The following is a 17,132-nucleotide window of genomic DNA, read 5'->3' as shown; positions in this document are numbered from 1 at the left end:
GGGATTCTACTTACTAAATATACCAAACCAGGAAAGTGAAGACACTGTCTGGGGATCCAGAAAGAGAAGTACTGGCTGAGTGGACAAAATGTCAAGACCATCTGCTTTTCAAATGAACTGGATGGACCGAGTGGATCCAGGTGAAAATTAAAATACCTTTTTGTCCGTGTGTGGAATTTTTGAGTTACAGGAAACATCGATGCCCTGCTCCAAATGTCATTGGAGACACTCAAACCAGGTGGTTCACACTTAAAATAGTATGACTCTTCAACCCCAGCAGTATGCCCCATCCTGCCTCATTTAACCTCTTGGAATGCCTGGGAGGGATTTTCCTATTTTTGTGTCAAAATTGGTTTTGCCAATAATTTGGTTTCCAGAGTTCCTACAACTGCACAACCTGCCCAAGTCTAGACATCATCTAGTCCTCCATAATACGCCATAATTAAGTTCACCTATAGTATATAACCAGAAGTATGTGGACAGCTTTGTCTGCGTAGTCTTCTAGCTTGGTTTTTGGTCTCCAGCAACTCCTGCTAGAAGCTGTTGGCCAATGAGCTGAAACTCACTATAAAACTCTGCAGAGCTGCAGGTTCAGGTGATCATTCTCTGTCGGTTCATCAGCACGAGCAACTGCTGTCATAGTGTCATAGTCATAGTGTTATATTGTTATTATAAAAATATTGACAACATCACTTCAAGGAAAATGTAAAACACAACTGCAAAATCATTCAATGATATTTTAGACAATATTGTGCTTCTAGATTTGTAGCAACAGTCTGAGGGAGACCCTTTCCTGTTTCAACATGTTAATACCTCCACGCACAAAGGCAGGTTCATGAAAAGATAAACCCTGCACACAGTGCCGACCTCAGCCGCAGCCAACACTTTTGGGACGGATTGGCTGATTGCTAACAAGCCACCCTCACTAATGGCCCTCTGGATAAAATGGAGGAAATCCCTGCGGCCAGGTTAAAACATCTAAGCCTTCCCGTAAGAGTGGAGGTTACGTATTAATACTCACGGTTTCGCAATGAGATAAATGCAATTCAAAGTAATTCAAGTATCAAAAAAAACACAAATATTACAGGAGTTTTCAGCATTTAGTAGGACTTTAAAACTGCCACTGCCTCCACATTCAGTGGGATTCTACATCACTCTCCATCCTCTCTGCAGCAGGCGTGGGTGCAGGTGGTGATACCCTCTCCCCTCCTACCCTCTCCTCCACCCCGCTCTCACTCCCTCTCCATTGTTTCTATCTGTGCCCATGTAACTGCATATTCTAAAGCAGTGGAGTGTGTGGAGAGGGAATAAAACTGTGGGTCTCGTCACGCTTTAAGACAACTGAATACAGGATGGCCACTGCTAATGTTTTTCCCACTCAGTGTTTTGGGCTTGGACACGGAGCACCTAATTGAAAGGTCTGCAGCCATTGGAAGATTAGTTTTAGTGCTATCTTGTAGCCAGGGGTTTATAGCGGTCTAATGGTGGTGAAATAATAATGATGTTAGACTGTCATCTGTCTACTCATTCTTTAAATATGTATATACTCCAACTGTGCCAACAGATCCATCAAACAATGAAATCTGACAAAGTGGGATTAAACTGCACACAGGAACATGCACACACACACATGGACTATATATATCTCTGACCCCAGGCTGTCAGTGCATCTTGTCCTCATCCAGCCCTGTGTCCTTTCCACAATGTAATATCAACTAGGTTAACTGCAGCTAATATGGTACAGCTCTGCTGTCCTCAATGTCTTGTCTCATCTTTCTACCCATCACGGTATCACCCTCTATCGTTCTGTCCTTATTAGTCTGAGGTAGCAGGGTACAGTTGTGCTCATCAGCCCCAGGACTGCAGAAATGTCTCATCCTATGAAGACCCTACAGGTTACAACTTCACAATCTGTATCAGAGTCACAGAGTTTTCAGTTGACATTCAGGAAATTCACCCTGAGAGGGTGAAATGTGACCACAACCTCCCACCTACAGTGTGGTACCTTTTGTGCTCCTAAAAGTGCAGAACATGGCCAGATGTTGACAAGACAAGACCAAAAACACAGAAGGCAGTGGGCCTTTGAAGTGGAGCTGTTTGAGTCAAAGGAATTCAGTTGATCATTCTGTCCGCACTGTTGTCATTCCATGTATAATAGCGATCCTCACCATCATCATCATCCCTTGTGACCTCTGACCTCTCTGTAGTAACGAATAAGAGGGCTGCAGGTGATTCAGTGATGCGAAAGGAAACGTAACCACAAATCTTGTGTGGATATGTACCTTGGACTTATGTGAGAAGAAAAAGTGAGGAAGTCACAGTTTCTTAAGTGATGCTTTGCAGTGGGAGAAACTTCAGAGGCCAAAAGGTCTCCAGCCTTTTGCAAGCTTTCACAGTATTTTTCTGCTATAGCAGAGACTATGAGAACACTGTATCTGTACCTTAGACTGTGCCACTGCGGTAACTTCAGGATCAATATTTGATTAATAGTGCTGGAAAACTTGGACTCATCGTATAAAAGTGAGTCCTGACAGGCAATAATTGAATATTAATTTTCCAGTGACAATTTAACAATTTAGATTTATTACAGCATTTTAGAAAATACACATGCGGGTGAGGCCGACATCTAAAGAGGTATGGGAAAAACAAAGTCATTCAGAGTCTAACAAGCCCTATAATTATTTTAAAATGAAGATAGAATAATGTGAACTGAGCACACACCCCAGAAGCATCGAGGAGAGAGCATTACAGCCTTATCAAACTGATTCATTTTCCCTTCAGTTACAGCAGCGTGTGGAAGGACCTTGTTTTTGCCTTTTCTTTAGCTGCCCTCTCTGCTTCAGCCTTTGTCTTTGAGGCACACAGACCAATTTTCTCATTTATAAAAGAACGAAAGCAAGAAAATAAAATCAATGGGCCTCTCTTTTCCTCATTCTCTGCTTTCTCAAACCCATCCAAAAACAAACCCTGTGGTGTTTAGCCAGACTAAAGACAGCTGTCATTGTTGGGAGGGTATGTTATTAATAAACCTGACGTGGACGTATGAAAGCTCAGGCAAAGATATTTTCAGAAAAATAAACGCTTGTAAATGTTTCTGGCTTTTCTCTGTCGTTGAAGAGGGCAGTTTAGCGTAAGAAGTGAAAGCAACCAAGGATTTATTAATAGCAAGAAAGTGCTTACCTGAGGCATTTTTCAGGTAGCCATTGGAGTCCACGGTGGTGTACATGACGTAGGGGCCGGGCTGGTTGACACCAAAAGGCTGCAAAAGCACACATGCAAACACAAATATAAAAAAAAACTGCCAAATTTTGACATGTTGCAATTCTCTTTTCACATCAGCTGTCTGTCAGCGAGGGCAACAGAGGCCAGGAGACACAAGCAGGGAGGAGTGAAACAGAAATGCAGAGAGACAAGAGAGAGAGTAGGCAGAAAGATAGACATGCATTTTGTCACCACAGCGACCTTGAGCAGTTTTTAGTTTTTATTTTCGCTAGGTGACACGACAAATGTCTGACCTAGCTGGCTTGAATCTGACAGAGCATAAACGAGTGTGACGGCTGCGTGTTTGTGCGCCTGTGTGGGCGGATACAGAGGGGTTGTCTTATCTCTTCATTATGAAAGGATGACAACTAATGAAGAGATCTGTCGAGCCGTCCTTCGCTTTGCATCAGCTAATCACGAGCCTGTTACACTGGCAAACATACACACTGAAAGAGAGACTTGGCCTTTTATGCTGTGACACTAAGCAGTCGGGTAAGGGAGGAATAGAAATGAGGTCAAAAAAAGAAAGAGACAGAAAGGGAGAGAGAGATGAGAGAGCCACGGAGGAGCAGATTAGTGGGCTCAAAGAAAAACAGAGGGAGAGAGGTGTGACTAAGAAGAAGAGGAGCGGCAGAGTGAAATGAAAAGATAGAGGGGGTGATGGATGGGAGAGGAGAGGAGTAGAAACAGCCGCGAGCTTCACTCGTCTACTGCATTCATCATAGCTTTCAGTTAGACAACAAGCGGGTGGAAGAGCAGACAGACAGAAAACCAAAACAACTCTAATACTAGCAGCCTCTTGTTGATGTCAAAGCTAATGTGTTTTGCGAAGGGCTTTCCACTGCTGAGAGGTTGTATAAGGAGGGATGCTTGGCCGCTGTGTTTCAGTCAGGTTTATCTGTCCGCCCACACGTGGTCATCAGACGTGAGCTCTTTGGGATAAAGAAAAGGTGCTTAGAGCTAACTCCTCCATAAATTGATGGCTACATTTAACTCCAAAAGGGCTTTATGGTTTAAGAGCTCATGGTGTGTCTTCAATACAAAACCATGCACCCCATTCAGACTGACACAGCGATGCGGGTCACATGTCGCGGGTCACTTTGTATGGGTCAATTCAGAGTGGTCGACCCTCCTGGTTTGGTGAGCTGGCCCCCCCGACGCAGCTACGACCATTAGAAAATGTAAAAGAGTAGAACATTGTTGACATTATGTTGCTTTGCTAATTTAAACTCTAGGTTTTTTAATCCATTTTTCAGTCCCTAATGAGGGACCTTGTAGCAGACTGAGTACGGCTGAGGGGAAGCCGACATCAGCACTGAACGTAGCCTGAGCGTGTTGGAAAAAGTAGGATGCCGATGCAGATTGCTCCGACAAAAACAAACATACAGAAATCTGACATCTGACACAACAGTTGAACCTTGCTCACCTTTCTCCAACAAAGCAATACAACGTCCCGTGGAAACGCACAGCGTTGTCGAGTCAAATACATGCGAGGGAACATTCATGGAAGATTACCTTGGAGCAGAAATGGAATATTTCTACCGTTCACCTCGTTATTGCTGAGACAGAAGACAGAATAATTGCTGAAGTGGTTTATAAAATCTCCCTTCATTGTACTCTCTACTATTTAGGTATCTGAACATTCGTCAAATGATGAGCTATTAATGTGACTGGCCTTCCTGGACTGTAACTCATGTTCTCACTCAATCTGAAGCAACTAGTTCCACCTGAACTTTTTTACTGCTTTGTCTGATCAGGATTTCAATAGCCTGCTCTAAAGGTTGATTAAAGGATAAATGTGTTTACGTGCATTTCTTTCTATTTGATTGTTATGGATTTAAACATTGTGGTATCTGTACTCATGACAAAACTTTGTTAATCAAACTAGAGCCACAAAAGGAGCTTAAAGTCAAGCTGGAGCCGTGGTGAAAGGCAGACACTAACCTTGCTGAAGCTTGGATGTATCAAACTGATAAACACTGTCTGGCCTTGTCACATCAACATGAAGCCTTGGACGCCTCTTAAACTGCCAGAATGTTGGCAGAAGGTATGAACCTGGATACTCGTTATTCTAAAACGATTACTTCAAAGCAGTGTCAGTGGAGACTACACTATTAAAGTGCCCCTGAACGAACAACAACCCCAAAAATACCAGAGTTGGAAAACACGCACCCTTGGCATTTATTTGGTAAGGGTTTATAAACTGTGTGTTTGATAGGAAAATACCAACCACAGGGAAAACATGAGATACAGAACAGTAAGCTTGGGCTACTTATTATGAAGGCCTGTAACTTGTCTCAATTAAGAAAAAACAGAATGGGGGGGGGTGCTACTTGGTGGAAATCAGGTGCTATATTCGCCCATAAAATGTAGAGCTTTTTGTCAGTTTTCTTCCAGGCTGAATTAAAGATAAGCACTTAACATATAAAGCGGAGCTTATACTGCCCTAGAGCTAAAAAACACATCACCCATTCAAATCCTCTTCCCTAATTTCCTGAATATTAAGTTGAGCCTCCCCATAGACATGAAATCTGGCCAGCAGGGGGGATATTCCAGCCTATCTCTGTCTTCCTGCTGAAAAACTGCTACGTACAGACTTTGGAGGTAAATAAAGATTCGTACATGGAAAGATAAGAGCAATGAGTACAGACAGCACACGCGGTTAAGACAGGTGTAGTACTTTTTCATGCTGTTATTAGGAAAATGGACCAACAAAGGCAGATTTCTTACCTTGACATCTTCTGGACAGTCATTGGAGCAGAGGCCGCTGAGCACTGAGGAAGACAGAGACGTCAGAGTTAGACATGTTGCTCAGCATGTGCTACATGTCCAGCACAATAACACACTCTGCTGTGGAACAAGTCTTGTCTGTGGTGGTGCCGCTGCCCTGCCCCGGGGGCCACTGTATCAACATGTATCACACATCAAGCAAGTCAAACTCACTTAGAGAAATAAACTTGTCTTACACAACGGCTCGAGTTCAACTGTGGCTGACAGCGAAAACAACAACAACAACAACAACAACAAATTCATATTAATCGTGCTCAACCTTTCCTCACATTCACATTATAGTTCATGCCATTTAATTATCATTTTTGCATGCTAGCTGAATGTGGCAGACAATCAAAGAAAGGAGGGGAGCGGGTTATAAATGAATTGCCAGCAATGAAAAACATAAAGAGTAAATGTGCAAACTATTAACGCCGCTTGTGCATTTATATGTGCATGCTAAGAGAGCATTTCACTTATTTGTGTGTACAGGCGGAGAGAGGACAAAATCTGCCGAATTGCTAATCAGTTATTAGAGAAGAGACATTATTAGCATACTAATAGGGTCTAGGTTGGCTTGATTTGCTTGATGGAGTCACGCTGAAGCCCAGTACCCTGTTAATAAGGTCTGCACCCAGCGTTGTACTAAACGGCAGGCAAACTCAATGCATCTATTCAAAGGGAAAATCACAGTAGCCCCGACTTACAAAAGCTAACACTGTAATTATTTTGTAAGGATTTTCAGTTCATGTAAAGGCTCTTCAAACACTAAAGCTGTAGCCTAATGTCTAACAGTGGCAGGCGCCAGATGAGCCTGCATGCAGGAATCACTCATCAATTAATTCAATCACAACTCATTTTAGTCTATAGCTCCCAAAGTGTATCTCTCTGACTTCCTCCATTCAGTCAGTACCTTGGTTCCTCTATTCCTTCATCTACTGTCTTTAGAACTGTGCAGCACATCATTAAGCTTTAACAAATGTGGGGTTGGTACAGTGGGTCTAAAGGGCAGCAACAGTGTTTTCTGAAACGCTTCTGGAGTGTTGTCTAAAGCAACGAATATGCTTCTGTTTCTACAAATCTGCCAATTCACAACATCTCCGAGAGACGCTTATGTCAATACACAACCCACTCTGTTTTTATTTGTTACACGAGTCTCTTTTTTTCCTACTTGGACACCTTGTGAAGCCAAGGAAGCTAATCACACCACACAAATCTTCAACCTCCTCTGTGTTGTGCACCTGTAAAGGCTATCTACAACATCAATAATAACAATAATAATAACTCAGAGTTTATATAGTACCCTTAAAAACAGAGTTTCCAAAGTGCTTGTATAGACAAAGCTAAACAGGATACCCAGGGAGCAAAGTGAAAGTGCAACACAGTGAGGCCAAACAAAAGCAAGGATTAAGATAAATTTAAAACAAGGAAAAAAAGACAAAAAAGTAGAGAGAAGGCACTAAAACATTAAAAATGCAAATGTAAATACAGACAGCCTCTGTTTTCATTATTAATCTTTCAAACTTCATAACACATCTTTTAGGGACTTAGGATGGCAACGTCTGCCTATCCACTGTTCAACAATTATTGGGTTGATCTCACTGACTTTGGCGATCACCTGACTTTTAGTTTAGTGCCACCGTGAGTTGTTGTGATTAAAATGTCAAAAACATACTAGTAGTACTTTGGTTATGACCACATCCCTGCAAAAGATAGATGCTGTTCCCATCAGCCTCAACTGTACTCTATGTTTAGTGCTAATCAGCAAATCTTAGTATGCTAACATGCTAAACTAAGAAGATGAACATCAGCATGTTGCCATTGTCATTGTGAGCATGTTAGCATGCTGATGTTAGCTTTTAGCTCAAAGCACCACCGTGCCTTAGCACAGAGTCACTGTAACTTGATAATAACATGACATGCTAGCACTGGATTAACCAAACAACGTGCGACTAATTTTGCAAATGTTGTATGTAAATGCAGCCGTGGTCCAGGGTTGAACACTGCATTGCACCATTTTGTGGCGCTCTGATCCGATGGGATCCCTTCTGACATCGCTTTGTGTGAACAAACAAGAGTTTTTTAAAGCACTGATTTAAAAAGAAATGGCGTACGTGTGGCAAAGGCAAATTTGCTGCTTTGAAGTTCACAAGCTTATTAAATATATGCCTGAAGCAGAATTCAGATGGAGCGCCCATCAAAGACAAACGTGTGTTCCTTGACCCTAACTGACCACACATGCATATCAGCGGCTACTTAACGTCCTTGCAAAACAGATTTCAGTTAGAAAATAAATATTATCAGGGAAAAAAACCACTTAGATCTCTTATTAAGGCCTTTGTTATGCTGTCATTTAAAACTGCTTTTGAAAACATATTCAGAAATCACATAGGAATACTAGAAAACTGTCAGCGCTTGTTTGCAACACTGGAGGCGACTTAATGTTTTTCGGGTTAAGGATATCAAAACCAACGACCTCACGCCATTATTTCATGTGACTGTAAAAATGTTAGTAAAGTCTACGTATTTACTCACTGTGGTGATACATGTGAGAGAGAAATCTGTAACCTATGAAATAACTTTGCTCCCAAAGCTCATGGCTGTTTCTGACTATTTCAGTGCCATTCAAGAGTGAAGTTGATTAATGCTGAATGAAGCTAGAAAAATCATTAGGTTGTTTGGCGATGAAAGTCTTCAGGAGTGCCAGTGGAGGTCTCACCTAGTGCACCTAGTGCAGTGGTCAGAGAGTGTAATTATACCGCACATCAGCTCTGAGCAAACACCACATCAACACATCACAGGCTTTGGACCAAAGTCATCTGTGAAGGACACAGATGATCAATAAATCATAGCCACTGGACTATTCATTGCTTGTTTGAATTTCATGCTGTTTGGGGTCAGGCTACAGGCACCACTGTCACTGACACTGTAAATCCATAATGCAGAGGATTAGACTGTCATTAGTTTGAAGTCAGTCTCATTTGGGATTATCAGGACTGAGAACATAGGACATAAGACAAAGACTGGAAAGGGACACACCTCAGACTGCACAATCTCAGCAATTTGTTCAGCGCAACAACTTTAGCGTGTTGCATTCTTTCTGATTCATTTAGCAGCACACCAAATATTCTCACACACTGGGGAATAACAATTTTCACCGAAGCAGTTTTCTTTCTTTATGCCTGTGTGCTTAATGGGTCAGTTAAGAAGAAGTAGAAGTGTGTAAAAAAAGCTAGCCATTGTTAGTGTTAATCCGGCTGCTGCCCTACATCACAAAACACCATGGGAAAGAGAAAGATGGAGTACGGAAGCACCAAGAGGAACAAACACTGTCAGGCAGCTTGATTACAAATAGACTGTACATCACAAACTGATTGTCAGCACACCCTCTTATTGTTAAACAAGTGAGATGAGGACACGTTTGTGAGGAACTGATGTGCATGGCAAAGTGGGTTTTGGTGATGGAAAATGAAATGTCAGATTTTAGTGACATTTTAATTTCCAGTGTAGATGTAATAAAGCTAAATCACACTCGGCACTTGATGGAAATAACACTGTCAGCGCACCCTTGCCTCATGCCAAACTCTTTTTCTTCTTTTTTTATTTCCTGTCAAATGTACAAACCCCCCCCCCCCCCAATAAAGTCTACATCAAAACCCAAAAGGAGGCACTTTCAGTCTGAGGTTTTCACAAATCCACCGAACACTTAGAATGTAAGGTATCAGTGGCAATAGAAAAAAAATAGTACATTTAATCAGTGAGGACACACAATGCCACATTATGAATTTCATGACACAAATTCACTGATGCATAAACTGAAAAAGAGAAAGAGAGAGAAAAGAAGCCGACTGCATGAATGCAGAAGTCCTTCACGACTCAATGGGCATGCCGTCGCTCCAAGTAGACGAGTCTGTGTCGGGGTGGGTGAGTCTGTGTAGGCAAGTCTGTCACTACACTTATGAGAGAGAGAGAGAGAGAGAGAGAGAGAGAGAGAGAGAGAGAGAGCTCAAATCAGGTGTTTCTACTGTGAGGCCACTTTGTTCACCATACTTCAATCCTTGGTTGACATGTAACAAGTACGTAACAGCTCCTCCATGGCCAAAACAAAATCCCTGGAATAGCTCTTACATATCCTGTCGGGAGCAGATTTTGTCTCTTGCCAATATAACACTCTCTCTCTCTCTCTCTGTCTCTCTGTCTCTCTGTCACTCTCTCTCTCAAACACACACATACCGTACAGCCTATACAGCCTCTGTGGGACTGAGCGAGCCTATTTTCTAGAGTAATATTAAGACTGATGGCAGCTCCTTCACAGGACTAACCTAATCAAGTGGAGGATGAACTGGTCTGTGTACTCTGTGTGGGTCTGTGTGTGTGTGTGTGTGTTCTGTGTGGGGGCCGGCCAGTGAGAAGTTTTCATGAAGAGTGTGTGCAAATGTGCATGCTTTGTGCCTTTTTTTGGTTCTGTCCTGAGTGGTTGTAAGTGTGTTGCTGAAAAACTGCCAGTGGACATGAGAAACGCTGGAAAAACAGTGTGTGAGAATATATACACACAATGTTGTAACAGAAAACGTTCACTATCTCAAGGAGGACACATACCCTAAAGCAGAGGGTAGATAATTATATACATCCAGTGATTCATAAGCCTGGAGATATTTTACATGTATAAATATACATCAGGATGTTTGAACTGTTTGAACTGGGCAAACTGGGCCAGTTCCAGTTGACTGGATTGGACCAGCTGTGTAGTTCTTACACACTGTTGATTACACTTTTAGTGTTGGACTCCCGCTAAGAAACTAACATCCCCAAAGACGGGATGAACTGGCCTGTGCAAGACACATTTAACTAGTGCATCCCAATTAGCTACTTATTTTCTTCTAATCCAGCCAGTTGAAAATACGCACTGTCCAGTCACAAACTGTGAGGGCGAACACTTGTTTTCCAAAAAACTAACTAACGACCAAGATGTCCCTGTGATGTCTCAGCATCTTGTTCTGTGGCAATTAATTCAGATGTGGTCAGAGCGCTGCATTTTAATAACATGGTGGGAGCTTTCCGCCCAGGAGCAGGAGATATTTGCACTTAAGGAAACATTGCTCACTGTGTGTGTTTGGTGCTAGTTTAATGATAAGCAAATGTCAGGTTTTATGATCAGATAAACTTTACCGATCAATATGTCAGTCCTTGCTGAGCTTCCCTGGCAGCTTGATGACAGCTGCCAGTTAGCCGTAATTCAGATTTAACAGAGAAGGTGCGCGCTGATGGCTTTGGGTGAAAACTCATCACTTTGTAATAAACCATTATTGAGGGGGGGGGCTCTGTGCTCTTAATCCGTGCTGCCAGTTTGCGGTCTGGGACACTGGAAATCAGGTCATTTCTCACCACTAAGACCCAACTTTTTGGTGTGCTGTGCTTTAGTGTTATTACTGCTACTAGATGCCAGGGTTGTTTCAGATATATGGGGACAAGAATGACCTATAAATGTCCTTCTTAAAACTCACGTGTGTCTTAGATTCCTAAAATGGATTATGTATTAGATGTAGTAAATGAGACTTGTTACTTATATTATCATATTGTGCACAACACCTTCATGTTGAAGCCAACTACGCTTGAAATGAATCTGATGTGCTGTTTGAGGCTGAGGTGTTGACATTAAATATATTAATGAATGGATAGTGGTAATCTTCAGCATCCATTCATTTGCAAAAGCAATGATATTTATCTGACTTCCAAATTAATATCAAGCAAGAGTCTGAAATCTTGCAGAGAATGAAAACTTAATTCAGGTGTGTGAGTCCATCAGCTGGGTTGTAGACAACTGACTACTTGAATGTTGCCAAAAAAATTGCATCATCATTGGGAATCTATAAAAAGAAACTACATGGCGCTATGGTTACCACATGCACACATCACAACAGTCCTGAGCTGTTTGGTCAGCTGACGTCACACACACACACACACACACACACACACAAAGAGTAAAATGCAATGAGCAGACCTTGACAGGGGGAACATGACATGCTGTGTCAGCGCTAGTGGCTACAAGTTCGAGTCAACAAGATCCAAGCCAGCAATGCACTGTACACACAAACACACTGACACACAAACACAAGAACCTGACAGCTGAGCTCTGAGACGCTCATCGCTTCTCATTGTCCTCAAGCTGCTTTTGCTGACTGCAGGCCTGCAGTCCCCCCCACACACAACCCCCCCTCGGCTCCAGAAATGACCACCTGCTCATGGCTCTGTAATCCATGTCACAAAGATGATGTACACAGTATTGTTAAATATGGTGTGTATTTACACTGGTTGTGTTTATCTGACTGGTAAGTAAAAGCCTATGTAGCATTAACCATTTGCCTTTTATTATGCAATAACATTTCAATGAGGAGCTCTCACTTAACAAAACTATTGTTGTAAAACTGTTTTCCTCGTGTGTGCCTTTCTAAAACAATAGTCCTTGCTGCCCCCATTAGACATACTTTAATGTTATTGTCTTGTCTGGTCTAAGTGTAAGTAAGATAAGTGCATCGCTGTGGGGATTCAAATCCCAGAGGGAGCCTCCCCTGCTCAACGCTCAATTTGGGCAACATCATTATAGTGTTGTTGTATGCTCACTGTCCCCCAACAGCTGGTTGTGCCTTCCAATGTGTTCCACTTTTGGTTGAACACTACAAATGCAGCGTGATCACCATGTTACTTAGCCTTATCAGTTAGAATAAAGTTTAACATCCTTCAGACCAGCAGGCAGTGGAAGTAGGTAAGTACTCCAGTGACACCAACAAGTCTAATGTTCTAATGTTGGGGCTACTGAGAAATGAAAAAAGATCAAATGTGTTTTTCAGCTACATAATATATAGAAAACCAAGCAGCATAATCTGAATCTGAACTACCAAAGACTCAAAAGACAGAATGCCCCTTCTGTGTCTAGAAATGATTAAAAAAAACAACAAAGATTTGACAATAACATGGCCAATTTCCTACAGCTGTAAGAGGCAGTTGACTGGCCTGCAGCACTGGGTCATGAAGGCAAATGTTTGCCTAACAAACAGCCCGCAAACCTTTCCTCTGCTTTCTGAGGCCTGGAAAGGCTCAGTGGAACTTTGCTGCTGTTCTCAGTGGCCGCACAGCAAAATGTATTTACAGGCGATTGGATTAACCTTCAAAGCCATAAATCAAACATAACGCCCAAGTCTAATTCCAAATTAGGTGCTCCTTGTTGTTTTCATCTTCTAAACCACTAACCATAATTTGCTAATTGGTCCGTCTTCCCACTACCTCAATTCTCAGTGGATGTGGTCCACACTAATAAAATTGAACTTGATAAAATTGATTAAGGCTGGCTTCTCGGAGGCTATATCACAGTAGCCTGCCTGCTGCTGCTGCTGCTGCTGCTGGTGAGATAGGTGGGAATGCTTCTACTTTATTTACAATGAAAAGAACACAGGTATGAATAGGGGCATAGAGGCCAAAATCGTTCTAATTTTTAGTCACGATCTGCAATAGCTGACACGATAAAGGGAGAAAAAGTGCCTCGGTTGATGTATTCCTCCTGTTTGCCTTTTGGGCAAAAGGAAACATGATGAATTTTCCTAGAAGAGGGATTAGAGGATTACTGCTCCCTGTAGGTAATGAATAAAATGGCTATAATATGTAGAATACTGTGCTGTATGGCTTGCTTGTAGTCACATTTGCAGGCAGAGCTATTATGACTTCAACTGTCAACATAAACTGGTGCAGGATGCTATTTTGACAAATATGGGAGCAGACGCTCCCACTCAGCAGTCTTTGTGTGTTGCAGCAGACACTGAAAAAGTATTCACACCAATATGAATATATAGCCTCCAGTTAAATCCTCCTCCGGACGACAGAACCACAGTAAAAGACTTCCTGTAAATCTCTTTGTCATTTGAACGGAATGAAGAGAGTGAAGAAAAGACAGCTCTGACTGACAGACCGAGAGAAGAGGAGAAGTAGCAGGAGGACGGGAAACGAGACCTTTGCCGAGGAGAAACAAGAGAGAGAGGGAAGGCAGGGAGAGAGCAGGAGGAGAGGTGAGAGCAAGATAAAAACCAGACACCAGAGGTAATGAAAAGCACAGGAATGCGAAAAGATGGGGGAACAAGAGAAGAAGGAGAGAAAGGGAGAGGAGAAAATGTGGAAAGAGGAGGAAAAGAGATGAAAAGGGAGGTGAGGAGTGGAGAGAGGAGAAGGGACGGAGAAAAGCTCCCAGATGTTTCTCAATGCAGCTAATCTGCATCCTAATAAGTGAGCAGGAAACTAATCAACTCATACAGTTCTGCCTGTCAGTCTCTCTCTTCATCTCTTTCCCACACACACACACACACACACACACACACACACACACACACACACACACACACACACACACACACAGACACACACATCTCGAGATGCTCACACAGAGATACCCCCTCCCTTCCTCTTCCCCATATTTTCCTCTTCCCATTATTTTATCCTTCTTTCTAATTTTGGAAGTCATGATTTCTCCCATTTCCTCCCTCCTCAGCTGTAATCATCCATCCATCTGTCCACCCTGCAACCACTTTGTGCTTCTTTGTCTCTTACAGCTTACAGTGGAAATACTTTGCTTTGTGTAATAGCCAAGCATTACAGTGCTTACTGTATTTCTCAGAAATCCCAAATAATACATGTGTAACTCTTTTCAATGACGGATCCTAATGGAGAGTGAAAACCAACATTGGCAGAATGATTAATGATTAATGATCAATTAACAGGCAGCAATGTTCAAAAAGAGAAGCTATACATATCATTTTTTCTCTGCTATTTACAGTGTGCGCTCTCTGATTTACCAGTGATGATTTTGATGAAACACATGATCGCATCACAGCTTATACCGAGTCTGCTAGAACCCACTTGGACATTCGACACATTCACACACTTGAGACCACAGCAATACAACAGGACCCAATGTGATACGTTATCAGTTAATATAATTAGAATTTTGAAGGAAATGCAAGAACGCTGGTGTGCTGCAGAGTGGTGAAACCACTGTCTGCAATTATAGGTCTGCAGGTTTATCCTAAGTGAACTAAAACAAATGCCAAGCTATGAACAGAAATTGTATAATTGGCAATAGAGGATGCTGGACACTGGCACCACCCAGTGTGAGGGATGCTGCACGGTGGGGGATGAGTCAGACTCACCATGGGTTCATTTAAGGCTGACATCTGCAACCGATGGTGCCAAGTATATGTTGTGGCTGTTAAACAGATTCTAGCTGCAAGGTTTAGTGTTAATTAAGTCCTGCATCAAATCATTTCTCTATTACTACCTGTGTCGTGACACCATGAATTGCGTAGACCTGTGAAGACCTCAACTCAAACTCCCTGATGCGTTTTTTTTTGTGTTTTGGTTTGTGTCATTATTAAATTGGTTGAGTTAGTCAGCGGTAGCAGTTCCCTTTAAGAAGTAAACGTGTACATGAAATTTGTAGTTCAAAATTGTACCTTGGAGTCACGCACTGCTATATTTTTCATTCAAAAGGGAACACAAAGAAATCCGAAAGACAGAATTTTCTATTTTCTAATTAACTGAAACAAGAGTAAGAGTCTACCGCCATGCTAGTGCCCCTGTGAGGCTGAACTGTACATGAGCTAAATGCTCATTTAAGCTGATGTTTAAAGGGTATAATGATTACTATGCTCACTGTGTTACTTTAGCATGTTAGCATGCTACCATTTGGCAATTAGCACTCAACAGAAAGTACATCTGAGGCTGATGGCAATGTCATCAGTTCTGCAGGTATATGAACCAAAATATTAGATAAAATTAAAAATGGACCAGATGGTGGTGCTCGAGAAAATGCCAGGGGATCAAAGCTATTACAGTTCATCTTCTGGAGACCATGAATGTGTGCAGCAAATTTCACAGTAATCCATTCGACACTGGCGGAGATATTTCAATGAAACAAATCAATTATCTATAAAAAATTGAACGGCATTCCATGAATTAGTCATCAACATCAGTAGGGATCATCCTCTAGGGTTCACGAATAACTATATAAAATTTCAGGGGCATCCATCACATAAATGTTGAGATATATCAGTCCAGATTTAAGCAGTAGACCAACAGACTGACCCCCTGAACAACAATGCCATCAGTGGAGCCATGCCACTCGCATGGCTCCAAACATCAGCCGCTCAAACGCTTACAGTAACGTGATTAGCCACATGAGCGGATGCAACGTTTGTAATAACACTGCCAAGAAACACCCACGGGGGCTAAAACTGACAATGAATAACACTCAACGTACGAAAAGGAGCTGCCAAGTCTTCCGTTGGTCTGCAGCTGCATTCAAGGAAATCTTTAGCCTGCTCCTAAATAATATATGCTCCTATGGCAACAGAGGGACGGGTTTTGATGGAGTGTGCAAGTGAGTGAACTATTGTATGTCAGGATGAGCTGAAATGTGAGGCCAGCACAGGTTCAGGTTAGCTCAGAGTGAAAGGCCCAGCAAGAGTCCAGGCAGCGGGGCAAGGTTGCTGTCTGAGGCCAGCATGTGACGGATTTAACCTGGGAAGGGAGGGTGCATCATGGGATCTTAGCTTTCACCAGGCCCCGACATTAAGTCAATCCTTCAGTGGATGTTGTTCAATAATGCTCAGGGGAGGGTTGAGGGATGTCTTCTAGAGAAAATAGGATTCCATCTTACAGACTGGAGGACTGGATCACACTGCCTGAAAAAACACATCAATGGCTGACATTATGTGTCAAGTCTGAATATGAAGTTTACACACTCACTCTCACTTGTTATAGTGTAACACTATAAGCTATCACAGATGCCTGGAAAGAATGGTAAATAAACTATTTACCCTGAGGGAGGTTTAACGGGAGGTGCGAGGCTATTAAGCTGCATTTGAGCTCATGTTCACAGGGGAGAGGAGCGAAATGTTGACAGGGTGTAACTCTTGACAGATACATTTTTATTTTGGTTGCTTCTTGTTTGCTCGCTAGTCTGCAGTCAGCTAGATGTAGAAACTCCAACACTGAACATGTATGAAATATTTACAACCAAAAAAAGTCAAATAAAAAGGGAAAAGTGGGGGAGCTGACAG

At 42.2% G+C, this 17,132-nt stretch overlaps 1 protein-coding gene across 1 annotated transcript in view; it reads right to left on the bottom strand.

Annotated features, from left to right (window-relative positions):
* The window catches only part of itfg1 (integrin alpha FG-GAP repeat containing 1), a 116,718-nt gene that overhangs the window by 22,892 nt on the left and 76,694 nt on the right, over positions 1-17,132 (bottom strand). The window contains exons 13-14 of the mRNA XM_070842417.1: positions 5,992-6,035; positions 3,181-3,259 (exon numbers count right to left, since the gene is read on the bottom strand). Of these exons, the coding sequence (XP_070698518.1) occupies positions 3,181-3,259; positions 5,992-6,035 (123 nt within the window). The remainder of the gene's footprint in view (positions 1-3,180; positions 3,260-5,991; positions 6,036-17,132) is intronic.

This window comes from Pempheris klunzingeri, chromosome 1, assembly GCF_042242105.1.
Source record: "Pempheris klunzingeri isolate RE-2024b chromosome 1, fPemKlu1.hap1, whole genome shotgun sequence".
NCBI classification, from domain to species: domain Eukaryota; kingdom Metazoa; phylum Chordata; class Actinopteri; order Acropomatiformes; family Pempheridae; genus Pempheris; species Pempheris klunzingeri.
The sequence above is the reverse complement of the archived record's forward strand: the minus strand, read 5'-3'. Positions and strand labels throughout refer to the sequence as shown.